Source organism: Melopsittacus undulatus, chromosome 23 (assembly GCF_012275295.1).
Source record: "Melopsittacus undulatus isolate bMelUnd1 chromosome 23, bMelUnd1.mat.Z, whole genome shotgun sequence".
In the NCBI taxonomy this organism is placed as follows: Eukaryota; Metazoa; Chordata; class Aves; order Psittaciformes; family Psittaculidae; genus Melopsittacus; species Melopsittacus undulatus.
This window is the reverse complement of record NC_047549.1, coordinates 411672-423198: the sequence shown is the minus strand read 5'-3', so window position 1 is coordinate 423198 and position 11527 is coordinate 411672. Positions and strand designations below refer to the sequence as shown.

General features: G+C 59.1%; 1 protein-coding gene across 1 annotated transcript; it reads left to right on the top strand.

The window, feature by feature from the left end:
• The first annotated feature begins 399 nt into the window (after positions 1–399).
• BEST2 (bestrophin 2) lies at positions 400–9997 on the top strand. Its single transcript, XM_034072082.1, is given in 13 exon segments — positions 400–478; positions 1533–1593; positions 3011–3085; positions 3159–3168; positions 3200–3319; positions 3973–4232; positions 4234–4312; positions 4961–5038; positions 6422–6494; positions 6750–6829; positions 7518–7598; positions 8590–8738; positions 9806–9997. Coding segments are annotated over 13 exon segments (1293 nt in total). The 3' UTR covers positions 9954–9997.
• The last annotated feature ends 1530 nt before the right edge of the window (positions 9998–11527 follow it).

Here is an 11527-nt window from a genome sequence, read left to right as displayed (position 1 = left end):
GGGGGTCCTGGGGGTCACCCCATAGTGTATGGGGTGGGATGGATATAGGGGACATGGGGGTGATCCCATAATGTATGGGGTGGGATGGGATGTGGGGGATATGGGGGTGACCCCATAGTGTATGGGGTGGGATGGATATAGGGGACATGGGGGTGACCCCATAGTGTATGGGGTGGGATGGGGGGGGCATGGGGGTGACCCCATAGTGTATGGGGTGGGATGGATATAGGGGACATGGGGGTGACCCCATAGTGTATGGGATGGGATGGATGGGGTGTATGGGGTGGGATGTATGGGGGGGTCCTGGGGGTGACCCCATAGTGTATGGGGTGGGATGGATGTGGGGCACATGTGGGTCACCCCATAGTGTGTGTATGGGGGGGGTGTCCCCCAGGTCACATGACGGTGACGTACACGTCACGTGTGGCCACCGCTCGGTTCGGAGGCTTCTCGCGGCTGCTGCTGCTGTGGAGAGGAAGCAACTGATGTATAGAGATGTATAGAGATGTATAGAGATGTACCTGCCTATAGGTGCCTATGGGGCAGGATGTGGGGCAGGATGTGGGGCAGGGAGATGTGGGGCAGGGCTGTACCTGCTGCTCAGCATGGCCTATAGGTGCCTATGGGGCAGGATGTGGGGCAGGATGTGGGGCAGGATGTGGAGCAGGATGTGGGGCAGGGATGTACCTGGTGCTCAGCATGCCCTATAGGTGTCTATGGGGCAGGGATGTGGGGCAGGGAGATGTGGGGCAGGGAGATGTGGGGCAGAGCTATGGGGGGACAGGACCCCCATGTGTGGGGCCGACCCCTGACCCCCCCTCAGGTTCCTGCTGTCCGAGGCTCAGAGGAGACTCTTTGAGAAGCTTGTTCTTTAGTGCGACAAATCCCAGTAACCCCTCCCAGTGCTCCCAGTGCTCCCAGTGACCCCTCCCAGTGCTCCCAGTGCTCCCAGTAACCCCTCCCAGTGCTCCCAGTGCTCCCAGTGACCCCTCCCAGTGCTCCCAGTGCTCCCAGTAACCCCTCCCAGTGCTCCCAGTGCTCCCAGTAACCCCTCCCAGTGCTCCCAGTGCTCCCAGTGACCCCTCCCAGTGCTCCCAGTAACCCCTCCCAGTGCTCCCAGTGACCCCTCCCAGTGCTCCCAGTGCTCCCAGTAACCCCTCCCAGTGCTCCCAGTGACCCCTCCCAGTGCTCCCAGTGACCCTTCCCAGTGCTCCCAGTAACCCCTCCCAGTGCTCCCAGTGACCCCTCCCAGTGCTCCCAGTGCTCCCAGTGACCCCTCCCAGTGCTCCCAGTGCTCCCAGTAACCCCTCCCAGTGCTCCCAGTAACCCCTCCCAGTGCTCCCAGTAACCCCTCCCAGTGCTCCCAGTGACCCCTCCCGGTGCTCCCAGTGACCACTCCCAGTGCTCCCAGTTCTCCCAGTGCCCTCAGTTCTCTCAGTTCACCCCAGTGTCCCCTCCCAGTTCTCCCCAGTATCCCCAGTTCATCCCAGTTCATCTCAGTTCATCCCAGTTTATCCCAGTTCCCCCCCCAGGTTTCTACGTGGCCGTGGTCCTGGAGCGCTGGTGGGCTCAGTTCCGCTCCCAGTATCCCCAGTACACCCCAGTTCACCCAGTCCCCCCCCATCATAGGTTTCTATGTGGCGCTGGTCCTGGAGCGCTGGTGGGCTCAGTTCCGCTCCCAGTACACCCCACTTCATCCCAGTACATCCCAGTACATCCCAGTACATCCCAGTTTCCCCCCATCATAGGTTTCTATGTGGCTGTGGTCCTGGAGCGCTGGTGGGCTCAGTTCCGCTCCGTGCCCGCTCCCAGCTCTCCCAGTATCCCCAGTATCCCCAGTACATCCCAGTTCCCCCTCAGGTTTCTATGTGTCCGTGGTCCTGGAGCGCTGGTGGGCTCAGTTCCGCTCCCAGTATCCCCAGTACATCCCAGTTTATCCCAGTTTCCCCCCCCCCATCATAGGTTTCTATGTGGCTGTGGTCCTGGAGCGCTGGTGGGCTCAGTTCCGCTCCCAGTATCCCCAGTACATCCCAGTTCCCCCCCAGGTTTCTATGTGGCTCTGGTCCTGGAGCGCTGGTGGGCTCAGTTCCCCCCCAGTATCCCCAGTACACCCCAGTACATCCCAGTTCATCCCAGTTCATCCCAGTACATCCCAGTATCCCCTCAGGTTTCTATGTGGCTGTGGTCCTGGAGCGCTGGTGGGCTCAGTTCCGCTCCCAGTACATCCCAGTTCACACCAGTTCATCCCAGTACATCCCAGTCCCCCCCCATCATAGGTTTCTATGTGTCCGTGGTCCTGGAGTGCTGGTGGGCTCAGTTCCGCTCCCAGTATCCCCAGTACATCCCAGTTTACCCAGTTCCCCCCCCAGGTTTCTATGTGTCCGTGGTCCTGGAGCGCTGGTGGGCTCAGTTCCGCTCCCAGTATCCCCAGTTCATCCCAGTACATCCCAGTTTATCCCAGTATCCCCCCAGGTTTCTATGTGGCCGTGGTCCTGGAGCGCTGGTGGGCTCAGTTCCGCTCCCAGTACATCCCAGTTCACACCAGTACATCCCAGTACATCCCAGTACACCCCAGTACATCCCAGTATCCCCCCATCATAGGTTTCTATGTAGCGCTGGTCCTGGAGCGCTGGTGGGCTCAGTTCCGCTCCCAGTATCCCCAGTACATCCCAGTTCACACCAGTTAATCCCAGTATCCCCTCAGGTTTCTATGTGTCCGTGGTCCTGGAGCGCTGGTGGGCTCAGTTCCGCTCCCAGTACATCCCAGTTCATCCCAGTTGATCCCAGTTCACACCAGTACATCCCAGTCTCCCCACCATAGGTTTCTATGTGGCTGTGGTCCTGGAGCGCTGCTGGGCTCAGTTCCGCTCCCAGTATCCCCAGTACATCCCAGTTGATCCCAGTTCACACCAGTACATCCCAGTCTCCCCATCATAGGTTTCTATGTGGCTGTGGTCCTGGAGCGCTGGTGGGCTCAGTTCCGCTCCCAGTTCATCCCAGTTGATCCCAGTACATCCCAGTACATCCCAGTTCCCCCCATCATAGGTTTCTATGTGGCTCTGGTCCTGGAGCGCTGGTGGGCTCAGTTCCGCTCCCAGTATCCCCAGTACATCCCAGTACATCCCAGTACATCCCAGTACATCCCAGTTCCCCCTCAGGTTTCTATGTGTCCGTGGTCCTGGTCCGCTGCTGGGCTCAGTTCCGCTCGGTGCCGGCTCCGGACGGGCTGATGCTCGCGGTCGTCGGGAGCGTGCACGGGTCGGACACGCGCGGGAGGCTCCTGCGCAGGACAATGATGCGCTATGGGAGCCTGGCGGCCGTACTGGGAGCACTGGGATGGGGATACTGGGAACACTGGGAGCACTGGGAGCTATGGGATGGGGATACTGGGAGCACTGGGAGCAATGGGAGCACTGGGAGCAATGGGAGCACTGGGGATACTGGGAGCACTGGGAGCACTGGGAGCTATGGGATGGGGATACTGGGAGCACTGGGATGGGGATACTGGGAACACTGGGAGCAGTGGGAGCTATGGGAGCACTGGGATGGGGATACTGGGAACACTGGGAGCACTGGGAGCACTGGGAGCAATGGGAGCTATGGGAGCCTGGCGGCCGTGCTCGTGCTCAGAGCCGTCAGCTCAGCCGCGCAAGCGCTTCCCGACCCACGACCACCTGGTGCAGGCGGGTGCGCGCAATGGGGATACTGGGAGCACTGGGAGCAATGGGATGAGGATACTGGGAACAGTGGGAACACTGGGACAAGGTGCTGGGGATACTGGGATGATGCGCTATGGGGCACTGGGAACAGTGGGAACACTGGGATGGGGGTGTGCGTGGTCAGCTCGGGCAGTGACGTCACAGTTACAGTCAATAACGTCACAGTTACACTCAGTGACGTCACAGTTACAGTCAATGACGTCACAGTTACAGTCAGTGACATCACAGTTATGGTCAATGACGTCACAGTCAGTGTCATCACAGTCACAGTGACGTCACAGTTACGGTCAATGACGTCACAGTCACAGTCAGTGACATCACGGTCACACTCAGTGACGTCACACTCACCATCAATGACGTCACAGTTGCAGTCAGTGACGTCACATTCACCATTAGTGACGTCACAAACACGATCAATGACGTCACTCTGCCGCCCCCACCCCATTGGCTCAGGGTTCCTGCCCCGCTCCTGCAGCAGCTTCGCTCCCCCCACAACCAGTTCTGGGTCACGTGTTTGGTTCTCGGCTCTGGCTGCTCAGGCCAGGACAGAAGGTCGGGTCAGGGATGATGGAGCCTTCAAGCTGCTCATGGAGGTGACCCCTGACCCCCCCATGGACCCCTGACCCCCCCCATGGACCCCATCACCCCCCCAAAGAGACCCCCTCACCCCCAAACCCCCCCTTAAAGTGACCCCCCAACCCCCCCCCAAAGGGACCCCCAAACCCCCCCAATTGACCCCCGAACCCCCACCCCAAAGGTACCCCCTGACCCCCACAGGGACCCCCAAACCCCCCCCCCAAAGGGACCCCCTGACCCCCCCTCAAAGGGACCCCAAACCCCCCCCCCCCCGGACCCCCAAACCCCCCCCCAAAGGGACCCAAACCCCCCCCCCAAAGGGACCCCCTGACCCCCCCCAAAAGGGACCCCAAACCCCCCCCCCATGGACCCCATGACCCCCCCCCAAAGAGACCCCCAAACCCCCCCCAAAGGTACCCCCAAACCCCCCCCCCCCAGGGACCCCCCAAACCCCCCCCACAGGGACCCCCAAACCCCCCCCAAAGTTACCCCCAAACCCCCCTCCCAGGGACCCCCAAACCCCCCCCCCAAAAGGACCCCCAGACCCAACCCCCACAGGGACCCCCAACCCCCCCCCCAAAGGGACCCCCTAACCCCCCCCTCCCCCCCCCCCCCCCAGGACCCCAACCAGCACCCCCAACCCGCCCATGGCCCCCCCATTATAGGAGCTGAACCGGTTCCGGGCCCACTGCAGCCTCCTGTTCCACTATGACTGGATCAGTGTCCCACTGGTGTACACACAGGTGGGTACTGGGAGCACTGGGATGCAATGGGGTTGGGGGGGAGGCTGGATGGGGAGCTGGGTGTGAAGGGGCATGGGGGGACATGAAAGAATGAGGGGTAGGGTTTAGTGTGAGGGGTCCGTGCCCATGGTATGGGGTTGGAACCGGATGATCTTTAGGGTTAGGGTTAGGCTTAGGGTTAGGGTTAAGGTCCTTTCCTTTAAGGTCCTTTCCTTTAAGGTCCTTTCCAACCCTAACCTATGGTTCTATGGCATGGGGAGACACAGACAGGGATAGGGGACCCCAAAAGGGATGGAGGGACATGGAGCAGGGGATATAGGGATGTTGCCATGGGATGAGGGGACATAAAAGGATGTGGGGGGATATGTTAGGGAAGTAGGGGGACAAGAATGGTGGGACCAAGAATGGGGTCACACCAAGAATGGGGTGACCTGGAGAGGGATGCAGGTGAGGATGGAGAGGGATAGAGGTGAGGATGGAGGTGAGGATGGAAGCACATGGGCATGCAGGTGAGGATGGAGAGGGATGGAGGTGAGGATGGAGAGGGATGCAGGTGAGGATGGCAGGACATAGGGATACAGGTGAGGATGGAGGTGAGGATGGAGAGGGATGGAGGTGAGGATTGGGATGGATGGAGGTGAGGCTGAAGCCCATAGGGATGCAGATGAGGATGCAGGTGAGGCTGAAGCCCATAGGGATGGAGGTGAGGATGCAGGTGAGGCTGAAGCCCATAGAGATGCAGGTGAGGATGCAGGTGAGGCTGAAGCCCATAGGGATGCAGGTGAGGATGGAGGTGAGGCTGAAGCCCATAGGGATGCAGATGAGGATGCAGGTGAGGCTGAAGCCCATAGGGATGGAGGTGAGGATGCAGGTGAGGCTGAAGCCCATAGGGATGCAGGTGAGGATGGAGGTGAGGATGCAGGTGAGGCTGAAGCCCATAGAGATGCAGGTGAGGATGCAGGTGAGGCTGAAGCCCATAGGGATGCAGGTGAGGATGGAGGTGAGGATGCAGGTGAGGCTGAAGCCCATAGGGATGCAGGTGAGGATGGAGGTGAGGATGGAGGTGAGGCTGAAGCCCATAGGGATGCAGGTGAGGATGCAGGTGAGGATGCAGGTGAGGCTGAAGCCCCTAGGGCTGCAGGTGAGGTTGGAGGTGAGGCTGAAGCCCATGGGGATGCAGATGAGGATGGAGGTGAGGCTGAAGCCCATAGGGATGCAGGTGAGGCTGAAGCCCATAGGGGTGGAGGTGAGGCTGAAGCCCATAGGGATGCAGGTGAGGCTGAAGCCCATAGGGATGCAGGTGAGGATGCAGGTGAGGCTGAAGCCCCTAGTGCTGCCCTGCCCTATGCTGTGCTCACCCAAGGCCCCTGTCCCATTCTCCAGGTGGTCACCATCGCTGTCTACACCTTCTTCGTCACCTGCCTCATTGGGAGGCAGTTCCTAGACCCGGCTCAAGGTTATGCAGGACATGAGCTGGACATGAAGCAGTTCCTAGACCCGGCTCAAGGCTATGCAGGACATGAGCTGGACATGAGGCAGTTCCTAGACCCGGCTCAAGGTTATGCAGGACATGAGCTGGACATGAAGCAGTTCCTAGACCCGGCTCAAGGTTATGCAGGACATGAGCTGGACATGAGGCAGTTCCTAGACCCGGCTCAAGGTTATGCAGGACATGAGCTGGACATGAGGCAGTTCCTAGACCCGGCTCAAGGTTATGCAGGACATGAGCTGGACCTGGGGCTGCCTGTGTTCACCCTGCTGCAGTTCTTCTTCTATGTGGGGTGGCTCAAGGTGGGGCTGGGGGGGCACGGTGGAACTATGGGGTATATGATGGCCCTATGGGATATATGGTTGCCCATGGGATATATGGTGGCCCCATGGGACACACGGTCGCCCTATGGGATATATGGTGGCCACATGGGATATATGGTTGCCCCATTGGGACATATGGTTGCCCAAAGGACATATGGTGGCCCCATGGGATATATGGTGGCCCCATAGGACATATGGTTGCCCAAGGGGACAAACAGTGGCCCCATGGGACATATGGTGGCCCCATGGGATATATGGTAGCCCAAGGGGACATATGGTAGCCCAATAGGACACATGGTTGCCCATGGGATATATGGTGGCCCCATGGGATATATGGTGGCCCCATGGGACATATGGTAGCCCAATGGGACATATGGTAGCCCAATGGGACATATGGTAGCCCCATGGTACATATGGTAGCCCAATGGGACATATGGTAGCCCCATGGGACATATGGTTGCCCAAGGGGAAACACAGTGGCCCCATGGGACATATGGTGGCCCCATAGGACATATGGTGGCCCATGGGATATATGGTTACCCATGGGACATATGGTTGCCCAAGGGGAAACACAGTGGCCTCATGGGACATATGGTTACTCAAGGGGACATATGGTAGCCCCATAGGACATATGGTAGCCCCATGGGCCACAATGGGCTCATTGCAGGTAGCCGAGCAGCTCATCAACCCCTTTGGGGAGGATGACGACGACTTCGAGACCAACACACTCATTGACAGGAACTTCCAGGTGTGTCCATCCCATTCCCATTGGGATCAGGGATCAGGATCTGGGTCTGGGATCTGGGTCTGGGATCTGGGATCTGGGTCTGGGATCTGGGTCTGGGATCTGGGTCTGGGTCTGGGATCAGGGTCTGGGATCAGGGTCTGGGATCAGGGTCTGGGATCTGGGTCTGGGATCAGGATCTGGGATCTGGGTCTGGGATCTGGGATCGGGATCTGGGTCTGGGATCAGGGTCTGGGATCTGGGTCTGGGTCTGGGATCTGGGTCTGGGATCAGGGTCTGGGATCTGGGTCTGGGTCTGGGATCTGGGTCTGGGATCAGGGTCTGGGATCTGGGTCTGGGTCTGGGATCTGGGTCTGGGGTCTGGGATCTGGGTCTGGGATCAGGATCAGGATCTGGGTCTGGGATCTGGGTCTGGGTCTGGGATCTGGGTCTGGGTCTGGGATCTGGGTCTGGGATCAGGGTCTGGGATCTGGGTCTGGGTCTGGGATCTGGGTCTGGGATCTGGGTCTGGGTCTGGGATCAGGATCTGGGTCTGGGATCAGGATCTGGGTCTGGGATCTGGGTCTGGGATCTGGGTCTGGGTCTGGGATCTGGGTCTGGGATCTGGGTCTGGGATCTGGGTCTGGGATCTGGGATCTGGGTCTGGGATCTGGGTCTGGGATCAGGATCTGGGTCTGGGATCAGGATCTGGGATCTGGGTCTGGGATCTGGGTCTGGGATCTGGGTCTGGGATCTGGGATCTGGGTCTGGGTCTGGGATCAGGGATCAGGGTCTGGGATCTGGGTCTGGGATCTGGGATCTGGGTCTGGGATCTGGGTCTGGGATCAGGATCTGGGTCTGGGATCAGGATCTGGGATCTGGGTCTGGGATCTGGGTCTGGGATCAGGATCTGGGTCTGGGATCAGGATCTGGGTCTGGGATCAGGCTCCAGGATCAGGATCAGGCACCGGGAATGGGCCCATAGGTGAGGATGGGCCTGGGGTCTGTGCCCCAGGTGTCGATGCTGGCAGTGGATGAGCTCTATGGGCAGCTGCCGGCGCTGGAGCAGGACAGGTCCTGGGACACCAACAGTCCCAGGGCTCCATATACAGCAGCTGCATCACTGAGACAACAACCGTTCCGGGGGTCAGCCAGTGACATCACATATGTGGGGAGGGGACACACAAACACCCCCCCCAAACCCCCATCCATGACCCCCTGAACCCCCACCCGTGACCCCCCCCAAACCCCTTCTATGACCCCCCCAAACCCATGACCCCCCTAACCCCATTCATGACCCCCCCAAACCCCCCCATACCCCATCCATGACACCCCAAATCCCCCCAACCCCATTACATGACCCCCCCCAACCCCCATATATGAACCCCCAACCCCCTTCTATGACCCCCCCAACCCCATTACATGACCCCCCCAACCCCTCCCCAACCCCATTACATGACCCTCCCAACCCCATCCATGACCCCCCAAACCCCCCCAACCACATTACATGACCCCCCCAAACCCCATTACATGACACCCCCCAACCCCCATCCATGACCCCCCCAAGCCCCCCCCAACCCTATTACATGACCCCCCCCAACCCCATTACATGACCCCCCCAACTCCCATCCATGACCCCCCCCGAAGCCCCCCCCAACCCTATTACATGACCCCCCCAACCCCCATCCATGACCCCCAAAACCCCCATCCATGACCCCTCCCAACCCCCATCCATGATCCCCCCAACCCCCTTCCATGACCCCCCAACCCCTTCCATGACCCTTCCAACCCCCTTCCATGACCCCCCAACCCCCATCCATGACCCCCCCAAACCCCTTCCATGAGGGGGTCTGGTTACCCCCACACCAATGGGGTCCCTTCGGTCACCCCAAGGTCTCCCCTATGTCCCCCAATCCTTCCATGACCCCACAACTCCCATCAGGGACCCCAAGATGCTCCCAGGGACCCTGTGGAATGGGGGTGTCATTGATGGGGTGTTGGGGTGACTGGGGTAGTATCGGGGTGACAGGGGTAGTATTGGGGTGATGGGGGTAGTTTTGGGGTGACCAGGGTAGTATTGGGGTGACCGGGGTAGTATTGGGGTGACCGGGGTAGTATTGGGGTGATGGGGGTAGTATTGGGGTGACCGGGGTAGTTTTGGGGTGACCGGGGTAGTATTGGTGTGACCAGTGTAGTTTTGGGGTGACCGGGGTAGTTTTGGGGTCCCCCAGGTTGGCCAAGGAGGAGATGCAGTTCCTGCCATTGGAGGATATTGGGGAGACCCCCGAGTGCCATGGGGGCAATGGGGACAGGCCAAGGGGGGACAGTGTCCCCTATGAGGACTGGCTCCTGCACCCCAATGCTGATGACATGGTTTAATATGGGGGTGCATACACAGAACACCCCCTTCCTCCATAGCCCTATAGAGCCCCCCAATAATGTGTATTGGGATTGAATCCCCACCTGTGTCCTGTGGCTCTATTGATATGGGTTTGGGTTTGGGACACAATAGGACCCCCCCTCTAGCCCCATAGGAAAGGGGATACAGAGCATGAATGCTAAGAGCCCCCCATAAAGAGGGTTGTAGGATCTCTGCCCCCCCCCCCCCCCTTCAAGCCTATAATGTCTATAATGGGACCAGCCAACATATGGGGTCACCCAAACCCCATTAGTGGTTGGGGGGTGGCCCCAAACCCCATAAGGGCCATAGAGAACCCCAATATCACAGCCTGAACCTCCTACCTCCAGTCACCCCATTTACAGCCCCCCCAAATACCAACCTCTTACTGGGGTATCTTCACCTCCCCTATGGTATCTGTGTCCTCCAAGGGGTCCCCATAGGGTATCTGTGTCCTCCAATGGGTCCCTATGCCCCCTATAGGGTATCTGTGTCCTCCAATGGGTCCCTATGCCCCCTATAGGGTATCTGTGTCCTCCAATGGGTCCCCATGTCCCCCATAGGGTATCTGTGTCCTCCAATGGGTCCCCATGCCCCCTATAGGGTATCTGTGTCCTCCAATGGGTCCCCATACCCCCCATAGGGTATCTGTGTCCTCCATGCCCCCTATAGGGTATCTGTGTCCTCCAAGGGGTCCCCATGTCCCCCTATAGGGTATCTGTGCCCTCCAATGGGTCCCCATGCCCCCTATAGGGTATCTGTGTCCTCCAAGGGGTCCCTATAGGGTATCTGTGCCCCCCCCTTGGCCAGGATGGGGTCCCCATGGTTGGGAATATGGGATGGGGGTTGGGAACAAGGTGTTGGTTGGGATCAGGTCCCCCAAAGTCATCATCTCCCATTCCAATCCAGTCCTTTATTGGGTGATGCTCAATACCCTATATGGCAATAGCCAATAGGGGACCTTGGTGTTGGTGTGTGCCCCCTCCCCATTAACCCACTGGCACCAAAACTCCCCCATTGTGACAATGGGGAGGGGGGGACACGGCACCAAAGGCGACCACGAAGCATCTATCCCAGTGGGAATGCTGGTGGGATCCATCCATCCCATTGGGAATGCTGGTGGGATCCATCCATCCCATTGGGAATGCTGGTGGGATCCATCCATCTCATTGGGATCCTTCCATCCTGTTGGGGATGCTGGTGGGATCCAACCATCCCATTGGGAATGCCAGGGGGATCCATCCATCCCATTGGGATCCATCCATCCCATTGGGAATGCTGGGAGGATCCATCCATCCCATTGGGAATGCCGGTGGGATCCATCCATCCCATTGGGATCCATCCATCCCATTGGGAATGCCGGGAGGATCCATCCATCTCATTGGGATCCATCCATCCCATTGGGAATGCTGGTGGGATCCATCCATCCTATTGGGCTCCATCCATCCCATTGGGCTCCATCCATCCCATTGGGAACGCTGGGAGGATCCATCCATCCCATTGGGATCCATCCATCCCATTGGGAATGCTGGGAGGGATCCATCCATCCCATTGG